This window comes from Selaginella moellendorffii, unplaced genomic scaffold, assembly GCF_000143415.4.
Source record: "Selaginella moellendorffii unplaced genomic scaffold, v1.0 SELMOscaffold_54, whole genome shotgun sequence".
Classification (NCBI taxonomy): Eukaryota; Viridiplantae; Streptophyta; class Lycopodiopsida; order Selaginellales; family Selaginellaceae; genus Selaginella; species Selaginella moellendorffii.
The window spans coordinates 611,552-635,773 of record NW_003314315.1 but is presented as its reverse complement, the minus strand read 5'-3'; the positions used below and the strand labels follow the sequence as shown (position 1 = coordinate 635,773).

The 24,222-nt window shown below is 43.5% G+C and overlaps 5 protein-coding genes across 6 annotated transcripts; all 5 read right to left on the bottom strand.

The window, feature by feature from the left end:
- Positions 1-13,451: 13,451 nt before the first annotated feature.
- Positions 13,452-15,411, bottom strand: LOC9661276 (phytoene synthase 2, chloroplastic). The gene is made up of 6 exons (XM_002982480.2): positions 14,785-15,411; positions 14,677-14,727; positions 14,409-14,581; positions 14,108-14,343; positions 13,858-14,050; positions 13,452-13,778 (listed from the first exon to the last, which is right to left on the bottom strand). The coding sequence occupies exons 1-6, from the start codon at positions 15,185-15,187 to the stop codon at positions 13,605-13,607; spliced, it is 1,230 nt and encodes a 409-aa protein (XP_002982526.2). The 5' UTR covers positions 15,188-15,411; the 3' UTR covers positions 13,452-13,604.
- Positions 15,412-15,536: 125 nt separating this feature from the next.
- On the bottom strand, positions 15,537-17,522 carry LOC9661275 (choline monooxygenase, chloroplastic). Its single transcript, XM_002982479.2, has 11 exons — positions 17,241-17,522; positions 17,142-17,187; positions 16,955-17,090; positions 16,823-16,897; positions 16,571-16,765; positions 16,409-16,504; positions 16,236-16,345; positions 16,092-16,185; positions 15,991-16,041; positions 15,771-15,933; positions 15,537-15,699 (listed from the first exon to the last, which is right to left on the bottom strand). The coding sequence occupies exons 1-11, from the start codon at positions 17,497-17,499 to the stop codon at positions 15,671-15,673; spliced, it is 1,254 nt and encodes a 417-aa protein (XP_002982525.2). The 5' UTR covers positions 17,500-17,522; the 3' UTR covers positions 15,537-15,670.
- Positions 17,523-17,535: 13 nt separating this feature from the next.
- Positions 17,536-19,505, bottom strand: LOC9661274 (CCR4-NOT transcription complex subunit 11). The gene is made up of 11 exons (XM_024687618.1): positions 19,290-19,505; positions 19,126-19,233; positions 18,982-19,056; positions 18,880-18,933; positions 18,544-18,819; positions 18,340-18,477; positions 18,218-18,289; positions 18,092-18,165; positions 17,897-18,038; positions 17,767-17,845; positions 17,536-17,709 (listed from the first exon to the last, which is right to left on the bottom strand). The coding sequence occupies exons 1-11, from the start codon at positions 19,446-19,448 to the stop codon at positions 17,612-17,614; spliced, it is 1,275 nt and encodes a 424-aa protein (XP_024543386.1). The 5' UTR covers positions 19,449-19,505; the 3' UTR covers positions 17,536-17,611.
- A 30-nt stretch (positions 19,506-19,535) lies between these two features.
- On the bottom strand, positions 19,536-21,587 carry LOC9661665 (general transcription factor IIE subunit 1). Of its 2 annotated transcripts, XM_024687616.1 has the most exons (9): positions 21,550-21,587; positions 21,374-21,499; positions 21,178-21,298; positions 20,983-21,108; positions 20,811-20,926; positions 20,525-20,714; positions 20,288-20,473; positions 19,783-20,230; positions 19,536-19,716 (listed from the first exon to the last, which is right to left on the bottom strand). In XM_024687616.1, the coding sequence occupies exons 1-9, from the start codon at positions 21,570-21,572 to the stop codon at positions 19,661-19,663; spliced, it is 1,392 nt and encodes a 463-aa protein (XP_024543384.1). In that variant the 5' UTR covers positions 21,573-21,587; the 3' UTR covers positions 19,536-19,660. The 2 variants fall into 2 exon arrangements, with proteins under 2 accessions (XP_024543384.1, XP_024543385.1); XM_024687617.1 differs by lacking the exon at positions 21,550-21,587 and having other exon boundaries at positions 21,178-21,323; positions 21,374-21,463.
- Positions 21,588-22,218: 631 nt separating this feature from the next.
- LOC112350781 (lys-63-specific deubiquitinase BRCC36-like) lies at positions 22,219-23,338 on the bottom strand. The gene is made up of 6 exons (XM_024687591.1): positions 23,274-23,338; positions 23,031-23,119; positions 22,918-22,957; positions 22,619-22,687; positions 22,411-22,569; positions 22,219-22,354 (listed from the first exon to the last, which is right to left on the bottom strand). Exons 1-6 carry the CDS (start codon positions 23,336-23,338, stop codon positions 22,219-22,221), a joined length of 558 nt encoding a protein of 185 aa, XP_024543359.1.
- Between the last annotated feature and the right edge of the window lie 884 nt (positions 23,339-24,222).

The following is a 24,222-nucleotide window of genomic DNA, read 5'->3' as shown; positions in this document are numbered from 1 at the left end:
GCAACACCGACACCAACCATACGAAGTGGCTTGAAGACACTATAGTGACTAAACTTGATGCAGTACCTAAAGAATGGCCGGTTGCTAATGGGGTCGCACTCACCTCGGATGAGATTGAAAACCTTGAGAAATCTGGTTTTAATCTTGAGAGGAGAGTTGGAGACATGAGTGACAGAAGCAAGACTATTCTTACAGAGATGCATAGGAGGCCAGCACGAAAAGGTAAGGCAGTTAAATTTATTGGTACCGTCTCCAAGCAGAAGCAAGGTAAAATAAACTTGGCTCAAACACTTGAGTGTGAGATTCTCTCCACGAAGTACATCACTGCGCTTGCAAAGGAGTACACAGTCAAAACAGAAGGTGGAAAGTACACAATTGCCATTCACGACTTTCCTTCTTGCACATGTCCAGACTTTATGAAATGCGAAGAACATGGGAAGGCATATGCTCCTTGCAAACATATGTACTACATCTTCATCAACATCTTGCACCAGGATCCTAAAGTGAATATTCATATACACCAAGCAAGCTTTACTATTGCTGAGTTGTAGAAAACTTTTGGAGCTAATTAGATTTCTCCAACACTATCGATGTTTATTCTCTATCAATAAAATTTATTATACTTTATATAATTAATAAAAATATGCTTTTTCATTTCACTTTTCATTTTATATGCTTTCGAGTGTTCTTCTCACAATACTACCCATAGTACTCGTGTGTCTCCATTTCTGTCTTTACCATCTCAAAAAAGATTTCATGGTAGTCTTTCGGGTGCGTGATGTTGCAATGTGTCGCAAGAGCATATATACCATCATACTGATCATTGCCATTGTTTCCACCAGACGCTAGAAACATATAGGGCACTTCTTGAAAGTGGCAGAATTGCACTTTTTTAAAACAAGTAAGAGGGCATTCTTTTTCACCCAATTTGTTGCACCCTTTATCATTGCATTTATCTCCAACTCATGATCACTATCGTCATTATCCTCTTTTTCATTCTCTTGTATGATTTAGTTATGCTGTGCAATGGGATAGTTATTGCATCTCCTAGCCCTTGAACCCTAGGAAGAAAGATTGTGAGAGTTAAAATTACCAACACTAGAACCCATAGACATTTGTGGGTGTATTTCCCTTTTTTTGAATGAGAGTGTGAATGAAGATCTATAAATTCTAGACAGTATGCTATGACAAACCCCTCAAGAATGTATTCTACAAAGAACCAAGTCTTTTTTTTATATGCAATAAGCTTACATCAACGGTTATTTTTTTTCCTTTCAAACGGTTATATGGCTTTACATAGAATCTTATTTCAAATTTAATAATTTTTTAATTCTGACAAACCTAACATTTACTAGCCAGAAAGCATAGAGTACAAATTTAAAGAAGTGGCAAGAATACTCTTTTTGCAAACATTTTATTTTATGTTCTAACAAATGTCCCTATCATTGTATGTAGTAAATATTTAAATTATTAGAACAAAAAGTGTTATTTAGAACATTTTTATCTATATAATATATAGAGAGTTATTAAATTATTAGGTTCGCCATAACCTTAAAATTTTAAAATTTATAATGTTTGTACTAAATTACAATTGAAAATTGAGCTTAACTCGTGAGCTCAACTCTTCAATTCATGAGCTCAAGTATGGTCTGCGCCCCCCACCAAGACCCTTAACCGATTGGAAAAGGGGGTGCACTCTTGTTCATAGGCCTTTTCTCTTTATATTTGAACCCCAACGGATTGTCTCTCGAGTCGTTCTCTTTGGTTACTTACAATCTACCACGCTTCCCTCCCTCGTGAACGGAAGCTGAAAGCCGCAACGCTCTCGAGAGCCCTACTCTTTTGACACCTTACCCCTCGGGTCAAGCCTAGTGGGAGCAAATTGGATATATAGTGTGATTCTCTTACCCAACCAATAGAGCCAAACTCGAGACTACTTTGATACCAAATGTAAGCTCCTAAATTTCGACTTCCCAGGAAGTCACCCAGCCCAGTACTATTCAAACCCAAGAACGCTTAACCCTAAATATCCCAAGACTCTTAATCGATTGGAAAAGGGGGTGCACTCTTGTTCATGGGCCCTTTTCCTCTATATTTGAACCCCAACGAATTGTCTCTCGAGTCATTCCTTTTGGTTACTTACAGATATGCTAAAACTAAAAGAGTTATTAACGCTATTTTGATATACACAAATGTGTGTTTGTAGTCTTCAAACTAAACAAAAGACAATGTTAACGACTTTAGCAACATTTATAATGGTGAAGTACAATTAGAAAAATAATCAATAATATGACTAAGATATTGCAAAGTGTTGCATATTATTCACACACTTTGGAATAAAGAACTTCAAAACATCTAAAATTTTGTTAGGATTAACTTATAAACCTTTGGTATAAATTCAATACCTAAAATAACTTGATGTGTTTTTCAGATACCATTTGATTTATACAAGATTTTAGTGATGTTATTCAATTTAATTAATGTTTTAACAACTTTCTAGTAGATGATGGATAAAATTTTATGCTAGAGGTGACTGCTAACTTTATTGATGATATATTAATCTACTTGAGGGGACATAGGAGCACATTTATGATATCTCCCTCTGATAGCTAAAGTGGTCTATGTATATTTGTGTAGCGCATGTGGTTTTTACCCTTTATCCTATGGTGATTTACCATAGGATAACTATAAAGCAGAACCTAAACCCTTTTTTATGCCATGTGTCCAAAGGACAATGGTGTGGAACTTGAGTTTCAGGGCCTTGGGCCACTGAACAAAGGAATGTTGCTAAACTCCAAAGCATGGAGCCAAGGAACAATGGCACTGGGGCACGGAATGACTCTCGAGCATATAGCCCAAGGAGCAAAGGGATAAGAGCACGGAACAACTTGGAACAATTCTAGAGCATCCAGCATCCCAATGCCAAGACTAGCACGCAAAACAAAGCAAATGGAATTTGGTGCTATTTCAGCATACTGATGGCCTAACACGAGGACATGGGTACTCCACCATCTAGCATGGTGTGGAGCTTGGGCTTAGATCTAACTCGGACACAGAACAAGGATAAGCATGCAAGTGGGAGCTAGACTATGCCTCAGGTTAGCCGGCTATGCCCGACCTACCCACTATCCCTACTATATATTTGGAGCCCCTGAGGAACATATGTTTTGGGCTTTCACCCCAAGCCTCCTTTAGTATCGGGAGTTAGCCTCTAGAACAAGCTCAAAATTTATTAAATATAGAATGTCTTTAGATTGTGAATTTGGACATGGGACGAACACCATTGTGTTCAGGAAAATCTTTACATTCTGTAGATATGCCAAATGAGTGAATCTAAACACTTTCCATAAATAGCATTTGAGACCAATTTGAGACTAACACAAATGGCACGATAGCGAGGGTGTTTGGCAAACACGATAAACTATCATCTAACAAATATTGAAGGACTAAGCTTAATATTATGAGGGTTCCCAACACTAGCAAATGCAAGTCAATGAATGAGTTTCTCTAACCAAGTCAAGTATGCTTGACTAATAGCACTTAGGAATTTTGTCCTTATGCTCATCTGGTCAAGTGCACATGCGAAGACCAATTTCTCAACTAGCTTAGGTGGAGACAAATAAAGGTTCCAACAATACCGACCTCCTACCATCGTGGCAGTAAAGAAAAAATATCTGAAAGGACAGCCGATACGTAACTTTCGATACCCGAAGTTACATTCGCAACACTCTCCCCCCCTTAGGAAAGATCAACGTCTTCGTCAATGCATACTTCAATCTAGAATACCGCCAAAGAAACAACTCCAAAAAAAGTTCACAGTATTCACACTATATGAGAAATGGACCAACTTACATGAGTTAGAAAGTAACCTCTTTATCTAACGTGGATGTGCTACCAACTCAAACACCTTCCAGCCGTTGCCGACAAGGAAATGACCAACAGAGTTAGCCATCCTTGCTGCTTTAGGTGTCACCCAGCTTACAAAAGTGTGATACACCCCTGTCTGCAGGGCTATAGAGATAAAAGCTAGAGACCCCAACCCTCCTAAGTAAAGAAACCAAACCCGTCAATAAAGTTTAGATAGACTACTATAAATAGGTAGTTAGAGTTGTTTACAAAGTCACACCCTTTTAAACAGAAGAAGAAACATCGATAGAGAGGCAGGTGATATCACTAGTCAACAATAGTTACCCTCATGACTAGAGATTTCATTATGCACACGAAGTGCCGAAGCCAATCTACCTATACTGGCCCAAACTAAAAAATCAATAAATGGACAACATCAAAGTCAAAGACAATGATATCTTAGAGTCTTAAGTATAAGTGATTATATCTTAGATTAGAATACAAAAGTATTCCAAGTAAGTTATCATCCGATAAACAAGTATTAAAGTATAGGAACCACCAAGATCACTATCGTTGGAAAACATAGGATTCTCTATCTAATAAAATTCAATAGTAAGTGTATCATCAGCAAAACTCAATAATAACACATAACTAGTAAAAAATTTAGATAGCATGCTAAACAACTTACAAAAGACAACTAAAAGAACACAAAATATCATTGACTGATAAGCACAATACTCGCGAATGCATCACTCGAAGGAAATAACATCCTAATCTATCAGAATTAACTCAAGCAACAATCAACATAATAGAATGAATGCGGTAAAACCAATAAACACTCGTTCATGCTAACTATTGCACTAATCAATCTGAATAGATATTGGTCAATAATACTAAGGAATCAGAGTTGCTCAAGCAAACATCAGCAACATCTTACCGATATCTCAAACCCAAGAGACCAATCTAGAGTAAACCACAAAGAACATGTGGTATTGCGAAAAGCCATAAGCCATCAAAGTGAACAACTAACTATTATAAAAGATCATTAATCACCCCATCAATAAAGAGATGCACAATCATCATTGAAGAAATAATTCACCATCCCAAAGAATAGCAAAGCATTCTATATCAACAATAACCAAATAAATCTTTTAATGAGAACTATCAATTATCCCAAGATAATAGTCAATCATCACCAATGATTGTTAAATGCAAAAGCCAACTTCAATATTGAAGCTAAGAGCCAAAATGCCTTCCCCCAACAACTTCTAATAAATGGAACAATAGGCATAAAAACTCAAAGAACCAAAAGCTTGAAGAAGCCTATAGCCAAGTCTTGCTTAATAATAATCATGAGTATTGCATAAACTAACTTCAATGTTAAAGAAGAAATCATAGTACAACCAATAACATCCTCCTCAACACATCCATAAACTAAACTTTATAATGCCAAAGCTAATAAAGAGCATATTTGCATTAATCCAAAAGCTAAGCATAACGAAGTTATCCTCAATAAATGATCACTAAACGATCTTTCATGAATCCATCTATAGAAAACATAACTCACTTCATAACAAGCACAAGAAAAATCATCAATGATTGGTATATCCCAACTCAAATCTAACAAAGATTCAATCACTTCAATATTAATCACTAACTCTTCCTTTTGTAGAGTTAGTATAGTCCGTGACTAAATCACTCTTCAAGGAAAAGCTCAAAACTCAACATTGACTACTCAATCTCGTCTAAAACATAATTAACTCAACTTGCTACTCAGTTCATTTGAATGTCAATATAGTTGCTAACTAACAAATGCATGGATGCTAATAACACAAAGATACAACCCAAGTATTAATACTATTTACATCAAGACTAATGAAACTCAATATCAATCTTATGGAGAGACATCTCATTTCACTCAAATCTCAACATCAATAGTGTCAACAACAAGGCATCACTTCAATACCATCAACACTAAAACAAAGCTAAAAGAAAGAAAAAGTGAATCACCACTCAAAACTCCCTAGCAACCAAGCTAGCTAAAGTTGAAGATACCTTAATCAGTATCCGAAACTAATCCTCCAACAATACTCAATTTTAGATAACACATCATTAAGACTCCATAAAATCCAACACTACGGACTAAATGCAACCAAATGACATCAATAAAAGTAGAATCGATATGCCAACATGGAAAAACCATGTAAGTCTAATGACACGATCCTTCGCAACACCATCCAATAAGCCCATCACTGCTAAATTATCATCAAGTGAAGCAAGTGTCAAATAATCCTTGATGAAGTCTACAAACAATCATTAGTTGCAAAACAATTAACAATCACTCTTCAACTTACCTTCACAAGACCCAAACACTAAACTCACGTCATCAAGTCATACACTTGTCCAACATGAACGTAATACCTCATGTAGGAGATAAAGGTTCATGACAAGCACAAACTAAATAACCACTCGAATCCAACTCGACCGCAATAAACTCACTAATGCATTTAGCCAATGGCTCTGAGTATGCTTTAAAGAGGCTAGCTATGCATGATCAACACTCAGTCGAAACTAAAGTGAAGACTATGAGATGGACTCATATTGGTACACAACCTTCTCATAAACAAAGCTATAGTATAGATACTAATATTTTAGTTTTAAACAACTAAGTTGGACATCACTATCCTTAGTCAAAGAGTAAGGCTACCAAAACTAAGTCAAGATCAGTGAGAGCTCACTACTCTCATAGAGTCTAACAAAATGCAAAATGCAATTTACCACCAAGTATAATGCTACAAAAGAAAGGCACAAGGGTCACCTTTCCAGAAAAGTGCAATAGTCACTTTTTTATACCAACTCTAGACTCTATCCAACTCAATTGCCTCAAAAGTCAACATCCCTTTTAGGCTATATCATACAAACTACTTACTAAGGTTTAGGCTAACCAAAGTCAACTCTAACCTTTTCACTAGTTTGTACTGACTTATAAAAACGGAATGGTTTTCGGGCAAAGTGATTAATAGATCAACCATTTGAAAAGTTTAAGAAAATTTGTGGAAATTTTTCCATTCTAGAAAAAGAATAACTCTTAATCTAAGAATGTAAACTTTTAAAACTCAACCAACTTCTTCTTACCTACAACTTCATATAGGTTCACCTCAACACAAATTCTTAAAACCCATAGTATGCTTAAGCATTAAACATCTTTGCCCATATTTCTGACGTCTAACATCGACATCTGTAAAAATGCAAAATGAACATCTAAGGCTTGATCACAAAGACCGTATCTTCAGATATTTATATTGCACTGACACTCTTCTTCAACCACCTTCAAGATTCAATGTGAAGCTAAAACACTAATAAGAAAAATAACATAAAAAATCAAGTTCTAAGGAAAAATTTTTACCACTTGAACAACAATGCCACTTCCATTAACATAAGTGTTAGTGATGTCAATGCCTCAACAACAATCTACTCCAAGTGCTAACAGATCAACTAATGAGATATAGTAAATGAATGCTACAACCCTTTTCCAACACTTTATGGGCAAACTCTCAAGGAAATAAGGTACCAATTTAAACTTAGCATAATGGACTATCATCGAGAATTTAGTCAAAACTACTACAATGCTACTACATGTAAGTAGACTAGCTTCTCCATCAACCACTTTAGGGTTGATCATCATTTACCCAAGTATATTTAACCTGGTTAGAGAAACTCATTCATTGACTTGCACTTGCTAGTATTGGGAACCCTTGTGATGTTGAGTTTGGTCCTTCAATATTCGCTAAATGATAGCTTACCGTGTTTGCCAAACACCCTCGCTATCATGCCATTTGTGTTGGTCCTAAATGTTATTTATAGAAAGTGTCTAGATTCACTTATTTGGCATATCTACGGAATGTAGAGATTGTCCTAAACACAATGGTGTTTGTCCCATGTCCAAATTCACAATCTAGGGACATTCCATATTTAGTAAGTTTTGAGCTTATCCCAGAGATTAACTTCTAATATTAAAGGAGGCTTAGGGTGAAAACCCAAAGCATGTGTTCCTCACCGGGGGGGATTCTAAATGTATAGTAGGGATAGTGGGTAGGTTAGGCACGGCTGACCAACCTGAGGTATATTCTAACTCCTGCTTGTGTGCTTGTCCTTGTTCTGCATCCGGCTTGGGTTTAAGCCCAAACTCCACACCATGCTAGCTAGTAGAGTACCCATGTCCTCACGTTAGGCCACCGGTATGCTGAAATAGTGTTAGATTCCATTTGGCTCTGTTTTACGTGCTGGTCCTGGCATTAAGATGCTAGATTCTCTAGAACTGTTCCAAATTGCTCCATGCTCCTATCCCTTCGCTCCTTGGGCTATATGCTCAGGAGTTGTTTTGTGCCTCAATGCCATTGCCCCTTGGCTCCATGCTTTGGAGTTTGGCACTATTCCTTCATTCAGTGGTTTAAAGCCCTGAAACTCAAGTTCCATACCACTATCTTTTAGACATGTGGCATGTGATACATGGCATAAAGAGGGTTTAGGTTCCGTTTCATGGTTATCCTATGGTAAATCACCATAAGATAAAAGGTAAAAACCAAGTGTGTTACAGTTTGAGTCCAAAGATATCTTTCTGGACATTAATACTTGCCACCCATTTTATATACATGTGTTATAGGAGGTAGAGTTTTGTTGATGCTTCACAATATAAATTCTTATATAATCATGATCCTATATTGCTAATTTACTTTTACAATTGTTACAGGCTATTAATGCTAAGTCTTAGAACATTTAATGAGCATTCTCCCATCAATTCAAGTAAAGTTTATTGAACACTTAGGTCAATACAAGTGTACGAAATGCATAACCTAGTGTGTTGACAACCTAACCTTGAAATCAATTTTTGTTTTCTATGGAGTGGCTGTGGCAAATCTCTTTAACACACTTGAATGAGACTGATGGATAGTTCACGTGTTGAAAAAATCAAAGCTTTTTTTACCATGTTAAAATTAATCTACCATGGACAATGGATTTGAAAGTGAGGCTAGTCTTGGCCACCTCAAGCAAGCCAGGAGCTGTGCGCCTCCCCCCATTTTGAGCTTGCCATTGCTGCTACTCTTGCTCTCTTGGCATTGCTCTGGACTTCCTCCTGAACGATAGCCCTGCTAGCAGGATATTGTTGTAAATCTGTTCTAGAGTCTCAGTATGCTCTAATGATCAATATCTGAAAGTTGATCGCAATGGAACAAAGACTTACTGCATTGACGAAAACATGCACCCTCGTACCTGGTGCCACAAACCGTAGTCAAGTGGCACCGACCTTGTAGCCGTCTAAATCTAGCATACAAAGATCATTGAAGTACTTGTGTTAGGCATTCAATACTTAAAAACCCTTGGCGTTATAGAATCCACCAAACATGAGGAGCTTATGACCCTGTGCCAAAAACGAGAAAATTGTTTTTAGAGATTTTGAAAGAGCAATGGTCACCAATCTATGTCCAGAACAAGCACCTGGGGCCTTTTAGTTGAAGCTGCTCCTACACAGTTGTGTTGAGATCCAGTCTCCATAAATCCTACAAGAGATCTCTCCTATAAGTCAAGAAGCGAAGGACAACGAAATTGGAAACTCGCCTTTGTATCGATAGAGATCACCATAAACATAGCAAACATGAACATCAAATCACCATAGCATAACTAAAGAAGAGAAGAGACAATCACAAACCTTGTCCTCCATATCACAATTAGCTCAGTGTCGTTGACGCCTTAAACGCAAAGAAAAGCAGTCTTAAAAGAATGTGGGCTTCCAGAGTGGAGATTTTGATACGCACAGATGGTACTATCTCATCTTCGATGTAATTTAGCCAGGAAAACGACTGATAGTCCAAACGGGAATGTGCAATATTGCAGAAATTTCTTCGTCATTTTCTCTAAATCCTATATGAGCTTTATGTGCTAACTGAAGGAGATTCCTAGTGAATATGTAGCTTCCCAAAACTGAACCTCTGGCATCGCCATTAGACCTATTCTAATTCTAAATGAAACACATTCTTGTAACCCAAAACAGATCTTAAACACGGATGGTCTCTATGGTTACAAGTAAGCTTGTGCACCCATGCGCCATCATGGTTTGATCTTATGTGTTTGCAGATGAAGCGTTCCGCCTGAGATTCGTCTCGGAGTCAAATGTGGGAGTTCTATACGACGCTCCGGAAGTGGTGCTTAAAGAGTCCACTTTCGCTCGCATCGCTTCTCCAGTGGTTGGGGAAAATCGCGCATGATTTGCGAGCTGCATCGGAAGAATGTTTGGGTCGTCTACTGTTCCCAGCAACCTGGGGCAGGTTATCCAAAGAAATCCTACATAGCAGACTGGTTCTGTGCAAGGGCTAGGGACGGGCTGAGCATAGATCTTCATGCTCAACTGCACTGCATGGCTTTCTGCCTGGCTTTCTTCCTGGCTTACATAATAGCTTGCATTGAACAGGTTGCTAAGGCCGCAGAGGAAGGGATAAACCAGGAGACCTTCGTACAGTCTCTCTACATGGGTAACGCTAACGGGAGTAAACTTCTGGAAAGATGTCAAGGCGAGGATATCGGGTATGTATCCGACACTGCTGGATCAACTGAACGTCTTCTATGAACCGGAGGAAAGCAGGGAGGAGAACTTTTACTCTTGGGAAACAGAGGCGCAGACGATTATGCAGGAGGCCATCTGTCACCTGCCTCAAAAGGCAGGACTTCGACTGTTGCTCGTCTTTGACGAAGCAAGGGAATTGCTCGGTAGCGGGATAGACAACAACATTTCCCTACCTTTGCGCCGTGCAACAGCAGCGCTTCAGCCGGATGACGGTGTGCTGGCGGTCTTCTCAGATACTCATTTCCTGTTACCAAATTTCGCAATTCCGGATTCGTTACAACCTTCAGACAGGCTGGCTTTAGAAGCTTTTAGCCTGGCGTCTCCGATTTGGGGCTGCTTCTGTGCAGATAAGCTCACGGACTGGATGCGGGTATACTATCAGAGCACTATCCTCTGCACTATGGACGGCCTCTGTGGTGGGCTGTCTTCCGCGGCGCTCTAGCCAAAAAGCTCACACCGAAGGTTGCCCTGCGAAAGGTGATAAATATGGCACGCAACAAGCTACTTGGAGGCGGAAGCGCGTGGAATACTTACATGGTCGAGAAGGGGCATCTGACAACGGCTGCCGCTTTAGCTGTGTTAGGGGCGAGGTGTGCCATCGACTTCGATCCTACCTATAGCCTTACAAGCAAGCTGGTCGCGGCGCATCTCATGACCGTCGTCAAGGTGGAGCCAAATCGCAAGCAAATCTGGGTTGGCACGGCTATGGAGCCCGTGTTCGCACAGGCTGCTGCCCAGGTGATGAGGAAGCTGGATGAAGACAAGAGGAACGTTGAACTATACTCTCACCTGCACGAGGTACTGCTAGGCTCATCCTTCTACGGGCATTTGATAAAGCAAGCAGCGAAGAGAGTTCCTGTACTGTGGACAAGTTCATCGAGCACTTGGTTGGGAAATCTCTGACAGAATTTGCCAAGTACAGGAGCGGGAAGCATAGACGACAGCAGGCGATGCAAGTACAGGAGTTAAGGAGCTTGGACACCGACCAGCTGAAGAGGTTGCGCGTGGCAAGTTGACGTTCACGAATGAGAATGTCTGTGCGATCATCTGCTACGACGGGACATGGGGAGTCGACTTCTTTCTGCCATGGTCGCACAGGTGACTTTGGTGCACGTACAGGTGAAGCTCCGTATCACCAATCCGGGAGATGGTGGCTTAGCCAAGGTGTCGCCGCAGTACGGTGGGGTCCAAATCTCAGACGCGCTCCCTTTCTTGAGCCTCTACATGAACGTGGGCGATATTATGGGGGCAGAGGCGGTTCTTGTGGATCCGTACGACGTCGAAGCTGCACTGAGGAAGAACATGAAGACGAAAGCTGTGTCATAGCAGCCAAGGACAAGGAACAGGTGGAAGAGGAGTTTTCGGAAACGGAAGAGTCTGCTGAACCGGACGAGGTGCAACTTGAAGCCCGTATGCGGAGGCTTCATCATCTAGACTCATTGGAGCAAAGGCAGGAGGAGGAGCGCCTCTATAAGGCTTGGCTGGCGTGGCTAAACATGGAGAGAGACAATCAAGTCATCCTCAAGGTAACTGGCCTTGGTGCATTTGCTGGTGTCTTGGGCGAAGACCTGCTGCGGCTATTTCACGCTATCCATAAGATCGATAAGGTCCCCATGTTGGACAAGCACAACAAGCTTGAGAAGATTCAGGGCCCTTCACTGAAGAGCATGTTCCCAGTTGCTAACATTCGGAAAGATTAAGCAATCTAAATAAAACCACAGCATAAGCATGGTGCTCTTACTTCTGCCTTGGTCGACGCTACGTGTGCGATAGAGCTCTCAGCAAGGGTTTTCATCCTGTCTTTGAGAAATAAAGACCAAACCCTTCAAAATGCAAGCAAGGCCCATTATCAGAATAATGTGCTTTAGGATGATAAATTCTTAATTGCGAGGGTCACTCCAAAATCAATTAAGAAAGGATGTTGCACCTTTTGGGTTTAAGTGATGGAAATTGAGGGTGATGGTGACTTAGTTCAAATTGGTGATGGGGTTGATCAATGCTTAAACTTTCTGCAGAAGACTCAATATAAGAAATAAAAATGTGGCAACTTTAGTGTTCAGACAAACCTGCATTTTTTAAGCTCTTATCCATTTGGTTTAGTGGTGGGTGCGATTTCGATTCTCGTAATGCTACAGTTTCATTATCTTTTTAAATATTGCATTAAAGTGAGATTAGTAAAGACTAGGACTATTTGCATATTCCTTGATCGCATATCCATGGTGGGTCGAATTGTTAAAATAACGAGGGGAATTTTCCATGGTGAGCGATCCCTTCTTCGCATATCCATGGTGGGAGGACGCATTGTTAAAAAACGAAGGGAACTTTCCATGGTGAGCACACACGTTAGCGTCATGGATCTAGCGAGTGCGCGCAGGTGGATTTGGATTGTCAAGTATGGAGCTGGAATATGTGCGTGCCCTCCACCACTTTGGAGCCACTGATTCTTCGCACCACACAAGGGACGGCGCGGGCGGCCGAGCGAGCGAGCGAGCTCTTCTTCTTCTTCAAGCCGCTGTCTCCAGTTCCTCGCTGGAAGAGGAGGAAGAAGAGGAGCTTGCAGATCTTTCCAAGTGCCTCCTCCATCCCTGTGGGAAAGAGAGGATGATCAATCCCGGCCTCCTTTTGCTTGCAATCCTGGTAGCTCTGATGGTGGCAGTGATAATCTCTGGGTGTGTGCTGGTCATCCTCCGGCATATGGATCTCACCAAGGTGGAGAGCAAGCAGCTCCATTTCGTCTACAGCATTGGGCGACACCATCACGCCAGCGATCAAAAGCCGCCGGCGCAGCACGAGCAGAGCCATCAATCGCCGCGCGGGCAAGAGGAGGAGGAAGAAGAAGACCAGGCATTTGCATCGTCCGTGTGATCAAACAGCGTGTAGCACCACTGCGCGATCGATCGATCGCGATCACTTAGTAGCCCGATCAAGATGTTTTGATCGAAGGCTTGTTCTTAAACAAAGAAGGAAACGCTCCCAGGAGTCGATCTAGTGGAAAGAATCTCTTTGATTTAGTGAGAGAGGCCCGGACAAGTTTCTTCCTCTCTCGGGGAGAAAATCTCTAATCCTGTTCTTCCTGGCTGTTTTGGGAGGTATTTGGGCGATCTCTGGCGCGAGGATGGAATCGCCCACTCCACCAATCTCAACTCATTGGAACGAGGCGAGAGACATCCGGCGAGATAGCACGAACGTACGCGCTGGGAAGTGACACGAGCTTCTTCCACTTGCCAACGTAGGCTCTTCGCTTGAAATTGTCGTAATCGTTGGCCTCGATCGAGTCTAGAATCTGCTGGTACAGCAGCAGCGAAGCCCACACCTGGAACAAGGCCACGCTAGAAAACGTGAACGGCCGAAAACGCTAGAAAGCGAAGCTAGAAAACGTGCTGTTGACTTACAGGCCACCGGCTGTCTTTGTCTAGCTCCATGACACCCAGCTCGGCCTCCTTGAAGAACTTCCGAGCTCTCGTTATCTGGTCCTTCATGAACGCTCTCCACTTGTTAGTAACTTTGCCCGCGAAGATGTCCTCGTCCGATAGGCCGAACTTGGCGAGCTCGTCTTGAGGGAGATAGACTCGTCCTCTCCCGGCACTGGACAGCAAATCGAGCTTGAGTTTTCTCAAAAGCAAAGGATGATCTCAGGCTCACTCTTCCCCGACGTCCCGGAGAATGTTGGTTAGCTGATTCGCGATGCCCAAGGCCAAGCCGGCATTGTAGACGCTCTCCACGCTAGCGTTGGATTCCGGCGCAATGCCCATCACTGGCACGCTCATGAGTCCCACAGTGCCGGCGACGTAGTAGCAATACAGGTAAAGCTCGTCAAAATTTTTGTACCTCGACTTTACCAGATCCAGTCGCATGCCTTCTATCATGTCCCGGAACGGCTGCATGAACGATTCGAAGGAATGATCAGCATATAATATCCGCAAGAGAAATGTCTTTAGAATACCTGGATGTCAACCGGATACTTCGAAACAGTGTCTGCCAGTGCTCCATCGAGCATGTCAAAAGGCCTTCCAACGAAGAGATCTTCTAGTCTTTGCTCCCAGCGATCCAGCGCCGTGGGAGTTATGTGTGCTGCGTTTGGCCCGTCCACGAGCTCGTCAGTTCTCCTGCACCACACTAGCTCAATAGAAAACAAAAAACAAATCACGGATGCCGCAAAGGAAGTAGAAACAAAACAAAGAAAAACAAAGAGTTCTTCTAGATCAACTCACCATATATCGCCCAGATCGCTTTCCTTCTCTCTGGAGTCATCAGCAAAGTCCCTACAAACACCACACCATTCGTGAGAAGAATCATTCGCGCGTTTAGAATCGTCTCACCTAGATAGAAGGTCTTGGCATATTCGGCACAAATCTCTCCACACCTGGTATACGCCTCTTCCAAGAGATCTCTGTTCGTCACAGGGATCGCTGGGAACTTCTCGAGCTTCCCCAGCTTCTCGACCAAGGCAGCTTGCTTGAGCACCACATCGTAAACCTTTTGCTGCGATGGCAGCGCCGCGGGGCTATCAGCGATCATGGTGGAGAAGACCCTGTAATCCGGCACATTGTTCGCTCCCACGGGGCTTCCATCCACGCCCACAGACGCTCGCAGCCGCAATCCCTTGGCTCTTCTCCTCGCCGCGGCCCCCGCCGGCGCTGTCCAGCTCTTGGCCGCCTCGCGCAGCTCCCCGGCATCGACCGAGCAGCAGCAGTGGCACGACGAGCTCGACACGGCGCGCATTCTCGATCGGAGCCTCGCCTTCTATGATTCCTATCCCCGGAAGAGAATGCCCGATCTTTCCCCTCGAATTATCACCGATGCCGATCGAATGCGCCGAGAGAATCCGCCACAGCTACCTCAAATCCGGAGAAAACGAGCGCGTTCCTTCCTCGATCGACGAGCATTTTGGCGCATCCATCGCCAGTGCCACAAAAGCTCGCACACCAGAAGCATCGACGGTCTTATACCTGCCACGTCGAAGATCAGGGCACCCGATCTTGGGGCCTCCAAGCGCGACACGTGGAGAGATAACGCTGGAGGGTTCGGCCAAGCATCTGGGCGGAGAATATTCATTCACTTTATTCCGCTCCGCTACCAACAAAGTTTTTTCTCATTACGCCAAATGGAAAGGTCTTACAAGATATTTATCGCACACGTGGTAGTGGAATTTGACACGGAGCTCGATTCCTGTTAGCGTCACTTAAAAGAATCTTGGATCCGTGCTCAAACTTCTCTTCGACACGAGCGCTCAACTATAAAACCAGCGATGGAATGGAATCGTTAGACCAACTGTGGTGTGGATGAAAAGAAGATTGTCACATACCACTAGGAATTTTTGCGCGTTTGATTCCCAGGAGAAGATCGTTGTGGAGGCGGCAGTGGAAGTGGTGCATCGCCTCTTCCACTTTGGGTGCGTAACGTCCCGCGTCATACGACAAGGACTCGAGACCTTGCTGGACACTCTGACATAGAGTTACGTCTTCTCTCTAATAAAAACACGCAGCTTTTTCAGCACAAACCAAAAAAACTAAGATGAATCGTACCTGGACTTGATCGCTTTCCTCGAGACTGCTAGCGATGAATTCTTTGTCCTGCTGTGGTGCAAAGAGTGAGCGAGCTGCGAGACGAGATTGCGGAAGCTTACGCAGAACTGTGGCTCCAGGTAGTAGTCAAACACAACCTGACACTTGTTTGGAGCGATTGGAAGAACCAGGTTGGTGTCCATCCATGGCCCATACCTGTTGGTTTGGAGTCAGAGCAAAAAAAAATAGAAAACCGAAGTGTCTACCTGTTGATCATGAAATTTGGATACACGAAAGCATACGTAGCGCGCTCTCCAAGTCTTTCCTCTCCAGTGTTCTTGGACCTGCAGCTTTGGATGCTCACAGTTTCATAAAGCTAATCACATAAAAAAACGTAAAGAGAGAAACAAATAAATAAAAACCGAAAACCAGAGCTTACCACAGTTTTATACGATGCGAGATCCAATCCCTTTGCCAGCCCCGGATGTGCAAAAGGTACGTGATATCCACCATCCAGATAGTTATCACAATATACCTGTTGACATTGGAAAGCATTAGCTTTTGACGCATTTTATACAGAAAAAGAAAAGAAAACACATACTTTCCAGTTGCAGTCGATAACGTAGTCTCTCCGTGCAACATGTCGTAAGGATCTATCAATACCGGCCGCAACTAGCAAATCAGAAGAGGATCCAAGCCACTCGACCGCTACAAGTTCCTGATTTGCTTGAGCATCGAGATTAATGAGCACAAAAGGCCCCCATGCAGCCACTTGGATGGGAACCAAGCCATTTTCCTGTGAACGCATGACACGATTAGACAACACACAAAAGAAGAGAAAGACTCAACTTACCCGTGGATTGAAGTTCTTAATGCCTGTAATACGAGTGGCCTTTAGAAGATTACCATCGAGGCCGTAGGTCCATCCCTGCAAGAAAAAAAAAAGGCAAGTTAGTTTTACAGGCCAGAGAGATTGTTCACAGACATGATAAGGACATGAAAACGAAGGCGTACATCCAGAGCCAGAAGCAACAGGCGCAGCATGATGCCTACAGACATTGTGAAATGCATGAAGCTGACCTTGCTCGTCTCTGCAAACAACGTATCTCACTCGCCCGAGGCTGGATAAAACTCAAAAGAATGAAAAGTTTCTCAACACGACTCAAAAATACCTTCCAGTGAAGAACTGCCTCGGGTTTTCCAGCTGCTCGACATAACCTGGTTAGAAAACGGGCATTGTTGACAAGCAAAACCGAAAGAAAGTGAAGTACCTGCGGCATGCCAACCTCTTCCAAAGATGCACTCCATCTCGAGTGACGCGAGCGAAGAACTCCAGTACCAGGAACTGGGTGCTGTCAAAGACTCTTCCACCGGCTTGCCACCATCAAATTGAGCTACTTTGAGAGCGCAGTCTTCGAGTTCTACAGCACCCAATCGGCAAACACTTTGCTTGGAACTTGAGGAGCATCTTTTCGAAGAGCTCTGAAGCAGTTTCCCTGAGAACTGGAACTGGAGTCGTAGAGCATCCATTTTCTGTAGCCTTCCCTAACCCCCAAACAACACTTGTAAGGAAAATACTATTTCCATTGCAGCGGATCCAGTTTCACAAATTAGCTTGCAATAAATTGGCCTAGCTATGTACCTATTCCAGTGACTTGAGCAGCCTGAAAAGGCCCGCGGCCTCTCTGATGCGGGAAAACTCGATGCAGAACGCTTGAACTTCGATAAACAGATCGTGAACTGTTACACCACAAACTAACGTTAAGTCCTCAGTAAGAGAAAAATGTTTTTCGTTACCGTTTATGATTCTATTGCGAATGAGGCTCGTCAAAAAGACGCACACCAGTCTCACCAATCGATTTTGCATGTACTTGTCCTGCTAAGAAACCGAATGAACAAGCCATGCTCACTTCTAGGCCACTCCTACCTTCATATTCTCGCATGAAGATATGCAATTGTTAATGTAGGCATGGATATATTCGACAGGGATCTGCACGGCCGTTGTCAGGCGATTGACGACTTCCATGGAGTGCAGGCTCATGTCCATGCTTACAAGCGCGTTGAAATACCTGTAGAAACCGAAGCGAGATAAACAGCTTGTAATCTCCACAGACGTACTTACTCGGAGCTTTGTACCGAGTTCATCAGCTTGAGAAGAACCTCAACTGCAATAATAGGATTGTTTTCAACGAGTTCCTAATGATGAGAGATTGATAAGCCAAACAGCCTAAAAGAGTGCCATACGTACTGGTAGTCTACGGGGCGTGAGACCACAGTGATAGACAAGCTTCGGATCGGACTCCAGCTCTTGAAGAACTTGCTGTAAATTCGTAAAACTATGAGCACAAGGCATCTACAAGTAGAAGCAACCTGCTGTTGTGCCGGAGCTAGTGCGCCTTTCAAAGCCCTTGCGATAAGCTCACGGACTGCAGCACCCCGACTTGAATCCGCACACATCCCAGAATGCCATAAGAGGTCGTGTTCGCTGTCTGGAGTAAGCCAAAGAAGCTTGTCACAAAACGAAATGATTGATTAGCTACCTTGAGTTATGAGTATGGGCAATCAACAGCCTACCTCTTCTTTGCGAAGTGGAAACTTTGGAGGAATCGGTCTGTCCCATGCCGGCTCCAATCCTTTCAGACTACTGGCTTGCATCAGCTCGATGGCTGCCAACTCGCCACTCTCAGACTCAGAGACTCCCGTTTCTAGACCGTCCGAACTGTAGCCGGACGGTAAATCCGGGTCTGGGAGTACATTTCTGATGGCAGCCTTGCTAAAGCAATTCGGTCCAGGCAAGAAACTTACAGCCTTTTGTGGCGCTTGCTTTTGCACTTGGTCTTTGGTAGGCGCCTAGGAAGACACTCTACGTTTACACATAGATATAAGGAGGAAGAAAGAAGCAAAACTCACTTGGAGGGATCCATCAAAAGTAGTCACGAAGTCACTGGGCGTTCGTTTCTCAAACTGCAATGAGAAGAACATGAACTCTCAACTTAGATCCAAGCAGCTCACCTCTTTGTTACCGCTACGAATCAATGTGACAAGAAAACCTCTCTCGAGCTTCGCAACAGACTCGTCGGCAGTGAACTGTGGAGAAGAGCTTAGAAAAACAATGGAGGAAATATCTCCAAACAAAGAGGCTAGCCATGGACTTACCCGGAGAAGAAACGAGACGAATGGATTCGTCTCGGTCTGTGTGATATACAAGCTGTGGAGAATGTAGAGTGCCACGAGCCGCTGTTCTTTCTGGAGAATGATCCCTTCCTAGCCGATCATCGCAACTATGAGGGAAATGGGGCAAAATCTTGCTTCCACGGTACCTGGAGCAGCAGCACGAGATTGCACGAGAGCTGGAAGTGCATCGTCGCATCGAACTGGCGCGTGAAAACCTCCACAGCGCCGGCGAAGGTGAGCTCCCTGTCGCTCAGGATCGTCATGAGAGCCGCCGAGTCCTTGGGCAAGAGTCCCTCCTCACCCATCGAGCCTCAAAACCCTAATCCACTGAGAACGTGTTAAAGTTAAAAATGTGGGGAAGCTTAACTCTAAACAGATCCACCGTACGGCCAGACCACCAATGTTCTTCCGTACATTAAAAATTGGAAAGAACACACGAATTTGCTATGCTATATCTAGCTCTCTTCCGCGAGAGAAAAGCAAAAAATAATCCCAGCAACGTGGTGGTGGGCTACGATCATTCCCAGTCGATATCATCGTCGCCAGCGTCAGCAGCTCCAGCAACTCCAGCCTCTGCCAAAAAACCAAAAGCTTAGCAAAGCTTAGCGATGGAAGCGAATAAAATCGGAGAACGCAAACCTGTGGATGGAGCTTCTTCCTCCCATTCTACATCGTCTTCGGCATCGTCTCGCTTCGACTTGGCCCCCACAACACGATCTCCAGCAATCGCAGCAAAACCATTCTCTTGATCCGGTTCTTCCTTCTTGACTTCGTCCAGAGCATCGCCTGGCGGCTGTTGCTGCTGCTGCTGCTGCTGCTGCTGCTGGAGCATCAGCGCTGCGTAGTAAGCCTTCACGTATTCCTCCTGTAGTTGCCTCTCGGCGGACATGGGCTTCTCGTCCATCGTTGCCGCTACGGTTGGCTTTGTGTCGGAGGAAGCACCCTCCTCGGTCTTAACTTCGCCCCGTTGCTGTGCTGTTAGAGACATTCCCTGCCGTATCATCCAAGGCGGAAGAACTTTCATGGATTTTCCAGGATCCTCTTTGACAGCCTCCTTCGTATCCGAGCCAGCAAAAGCCACTTCCACCTGATAGAAACGATGAAACATAAGAGGTGGTCTTGACGAGAGAAAAAAAACTCTTGCCTTGGTTTCGCCCAGAAACGGCATCGGTACGCTCGGTCGTTCTCCATTAGCAGTTTTATGATCACCGTCTCCGTCGCCCCTGGCCTGCGCCAGCGTCCTTTCTTGCCATTGCGAAAATGATCCATAGTCCGGAGGGGTCAGATCTTTCAGCTTTGCGAGCTGGTCCGTCAAAGGTTTTAGCTGGACCTGTGTGGAAACGACGTTAGCAAAACCTTTGACAGGCTAGAACATACAAACCTCCATGCGCTCAAGCATCTCCTTGAGTTTCTCGCGTTGGCGCCGCCTCGCGTTTTCCTCATTATTCCCTTCGCCAAGGTCTTTAGGCGCTAGCTTATCATTGTTTGCAACAAGCTCGGCATCACATCTCTCGCAATGGAAGTTCATATCCACTGGGCTGATCAGCCTTGATGCATCCAGAGCGGAGTATCTTCACAGAGAAAATACAGGACTGTGAGAAAAGAAATACACTATTAAGCAAAAACGACTCTCTCTAGCTGGCAGCAGAGCAATTCGACGCGCTTACCTCCTACCACAACCAGAGTCCGGACAAACATACTCTTGCACAGTGTTCTTGTCCTCGAGTTCGTCCTTGATCATCTTTTTCGCGCGGTGTATCCTATATCTAACAACATCGCAAATCTGTGACACGAAGGAATCAAGAGCCAAGTAAGATTCACGACCTTCTACTGCTATACCTGAGCATAATCTAAGCAGCAGTACGAATGTAGAAGAGCCTTCGTCTTTTCGTTGGCAGGACCACCTTGCTGCTCGCCATCAGCGACAGCCACAGCTGCATTATAAACCTTTGCATTCTTGGTCGTCTGAAAGAAAGAGCTAAGATAGATGCCAAAGCGCAAGAACAAGGAAAAGAAAAAGAAGAGAGCAAAAACCTCTTTGTGGTCCTCTCGAATCACCAGCATCTCGTCCTCGAGAACTCTGAGCGTCCGGCGGAGCTGCTTTGGATGGAGCTTGAGCCTCTTGGCCAGCTCTTCCTCTTTCACCCATTGTCTTCTGTCATTCTGATCCCATGAATCATCTGATCACAGCCCAAAGAAGCTAGATGCCTGCAGCGCTGATTTTCTTTACCTCGTCAGCGCATCCAGCACCACCACACTGATCCCCTTGTTGTCCGATTTGCCGGACTTGCCAGGGTTTGCGCCCTTGTGGGGGATCTCATCGTCGTAGAACGCTCGCGCCACCAGCCTCACGAGCCTGGCAAGCAAGGAAGAATTTAGAACGAGGCGCCGGGCGATCGCGCCTACCTCCGGAATGGCTCCGACGTCATTGACGAGCAAATGGCCTTACCCTAGAGCAAGATACGAGGGCATATCCCAATATCTTAATCCTAAAATCCCTTAAATGTATTTATTAAACTAATTAATCTGTGTTTAAATTTGCATATCCCTTTTCTTAGCCCTAAAATCTCTTAAACATGTTTATTAAACTAATTATGTTTTGTACAAACACGGAGTTTATCATGCAAAATTCTCGAGCTTCACACTGACAAAGAGAACTCTCGAGCGGAGCTTCTCTGGATCTACAACGTCCAACTTCCATGATCAAAGTAGCAAAAGGCTTACATGAACTCGTCCAGCCACGGAAGAAGCCTCCGAAACTTTGGACCTCTTCAATCCCTTTGCGGAAACTAAGAGGAATACGGTGTTTCCTCGGACACGTTGATCCAAATCGGGAATGCTTTGCTGAGCACGCTCTGAGTTCCATCGCGTGCCATCGCGTCCGGCTTGTTTCCTGGCTGCCTGCCGATCGAATCTAAGGCCAAGCGCTGCTTCTTCCTGCTGCAGTAGCGCAAGCTGCACAGGAAACAAGCAAACTTAATACTTCGCACGCTCTAAACAAGATCCGACAGATTTCTCACCTGCGCTTTGTTCTGCTGGAGGTTGTCCCACAGCGTCGTCATTGCAGGCGCAAGGCTAGAGAAAGAACCCGAATGAAGAGTGTGAAAGGAAACAGAAAAACTGCGAGTACCAGAGTTCCATAAGTTTCAAAAGGGACGCCTGGTGTGTCACGCAGTGGTGTGAAGCTGCCAAAGGATGGATCCGCTGCCCCCTAGAGAACCAAGAAGAAAGAAAACTTGTCAAGAAGTTGAGCAGGAAGGACTTAACTGTTTGCTTTGATGCATGGCTTTTTCGAACGCAGCCTTTTCTTCGTTAAACACTGTCTGCTGCAAAGAAAGCAGAGGATCGGGAGGAGGATTGGCGAGGTTGAATGTGGACACAGGAACTACTTGTATCGGGATCTCCTCTCGTGAAAAATCTCCGGAACTGTTTTACGTAGGAGAAGTTTGAGAATGGCAAGCAAAACGGTATTTACCTCATGTCAAGACTTGAAAGATGCATTGCTTCTTCGATGCCTGGAGAAAGCCGCTGGTCGATTTCATTGCTTTACGAATCCGATATCCTGCGAGTATAATTGATGTCCACAACTGTCTGTAAGAAGAAAAAAAAACGAGCTGTGACTCAAGTACCGAGAGAGACGAGGAGGCTTCATCCACGGAAGACCGTTCCCGTTGGAACCAAAACCAAAATTGGAGTCCTGAAAAGGCGCAAAGAAAAAGAGATGATACCATGTTTGCGTCGTCGTCGAAGCAGGAAAATATGACTCCAACGAACCCAGGATCCAGCATCTGGAAAGACTGCTGTGTTCGAAGATCTACACCAACAACGAAGAACAAGAACTTTTTTTTTTTTTTTTTTCTCACACGTAGGAAGGAGATGAAACTCACCAACATGAGAAGGAAGAACAGTGATGTGCGGATGTGAATGATACCAGCCAATAACTCTGGCCGTGTTTCCAATTCCTAGATAATCTGTGCTTCCAGAGTCCAAGGAAAAAACTGAGGAAGCATTCACTGAGAGAAAACAAAAGATTCCTTGGGGATATCATGGTGCTCCGGAGTAGTCTCCACGCAATCCTTGCGTCGATCGGAGCCAGCTTGCGGCACAGCGCCTCAGACGAGCGCCTCTACCGTGCCTTTGCTCTTGTCCTGGACGAGAAGCCTCCTCCCGTCGATAGCGCGTGTGTCATCGCCATTCTCGCAGATTCTCATTTTATTAAACAATTAAAAAACTAATATAAAATCTTGCTGGAGTGGACTTGGAATCAAGCTTTGCAAAGTAAGGGATGTATATGTCTCTTCCAATGCTAGATCTGAAAGAAGTTTACAGTATTTTTCTAGTTGGGACTCAATGATTTCGAAGATGGGCCAACACATTTGTCCCATGTGGAAGGCAAAATAACATGTAAATTTTTTAAAGAGGTTTTTATATTTTGGTTAATAAGAAGTAAAGAGTTTTAACATTATCCTTTTTGTAAAGTCTTTATTATGTTATCACGCTGGTCGATAATACTTGTATGTTCTTGGAAAGTTATTGCATTAAAAATTTTCTAGCTTGAGAATGTTCTGCTCTCAAAAAAAAAATGCTCTAATTTCTCAAATAGCATAATTGAACTTATGAAAAAAATTTGATAAATTGAACTTAGATAACTATCTTTTATCTAGCAAAATTAATATTTATGATTAATTTGCTTCAAAATTGTTGTGATTAATAAAACTCTTTGAGTGTATTGAAACCATTTGTTATGGAATACACACTACGCAACACCCTTGAAATCAAGACTAAGAAACTCAAATAATTTTGCTAAGAAACTTTTAGGTATGGAAATTTATATATCCTCAATATGATCAATAATATCCAAATTTCATTGATTAAATCAGCATCTTTAGTAAGTAAATGCACATCATATAAGTATATGAAAAATATGTTAATTTAGGTGTAAAAGTTGTATAAAAAAATGTTAATCCATTGCATTTCATTATGTAAGCTCTTGAGTTTAAACTTCCCAAAATGTCACCCAACCTAGTATTATTCAAACCCAAGGACATTTAACCTTAAGTATCCTAAAACCCTTAACCG

Coding starts and splice junctions, on each gene's coding strand:
- LOC9661274 (XM_024687618.1), bottom strand. CDS start 19,448: ATGGGTGAGGAGGGACTCTTGCCCAAGGACTCGGCGGCTCTCATGACG. Junction 19,234..19,289: donor ATCTCGTGCTGCTGCTCCAG/GTACCGTGGAAG, acceptor ATGATCGGCTAG/GAAGGGATCATTCTCCAGAA. Junction 18,820..18,879: donor CTTTTGATGGATCCCTCCAA/GTGAGTTTTGCT, acceptor GTGTCTTCCTAG/GCGCCTACCAAAGACCAAGT.
- LOC9661665 (XM_024687616.1), bottom strand. CDS start 21,572: ATGACGTCGGAGCCATTCCGGAG. Junction 21,299..21,373: donor GTGCTGGATGCGCTGACGAG/GTAAAGAAAATC, acceptor TCAGAATGACAG/AAGACAATGGGTGAAAGAGG. Junction 20,715..20,810: donor GACTCTGGTTGTGGTAGGAG/GTAAGCGCGTCG, acceptor TTCTCTGTGAAG/ATACTCCGCTCTGGATGCAT.
- LOC9661275 (XM_002982479.2), bottom strand. CDS start 17,499: ATGGATGCTCTACGACTCCAGTTCCAGTTCTCAGGGAAACTGCTTCAG. Junction 16,898..16,954: donor CGTTTTCATGTCCTTATCAT/GTCTGTGAACAA, acceptor TTTTTCTTGCAG/GGATGGACCTACGGCCTCGA. Junction 16,042..16,091: donor ACCTGGAGCCACAGTTCTGC/GTAAGCTTCCGC, acceptor TTTGCACCACAG/CAGGACAAAGAATTCATCGC.
- LOC112350781 (XM_024687591.1), bottom strand. CDS start 23,338: ATGGCGATGACACACGCGCTATCGACGGGAGGAGGCTTCTCGTCCAGG. Junction 22,570..22,618: donor CTTTCAAGTCTTGACATGAG/GTAAATACCGTT, acceptor TACGTAAAACAG/TTCCGGAGATTTTTCACGAG. Junction 22,355..22,410: donor GCCATGCATCAAAGCAAACA/GTTAAGTCCTTC, acceptor TTGGTTCTCTAG/GGGGCAGCGGATCCATCCTT.
- LOC9661276 (XM_002982480.2), bottom strand. CDS start 15,187: ATGCGCGCCGTGTCGAGCTCGTCGTGCCACTGCTGCTGCTCGGTCGAT. Junction 14,582..14,676: donor AGCGATCTGGGCGATATATG/GTGAGTTGATCT, acceptor CTATTGAGCTAG/TGTGGTGCAGGAGAACTGAC. Junction 14,344..14,408: donor AGTATCCGGTTGACATCCAG/GTATTCTAAAGA, acceptor TCGTTCATGCAG/CCGTTCCGGGACATGATAGA.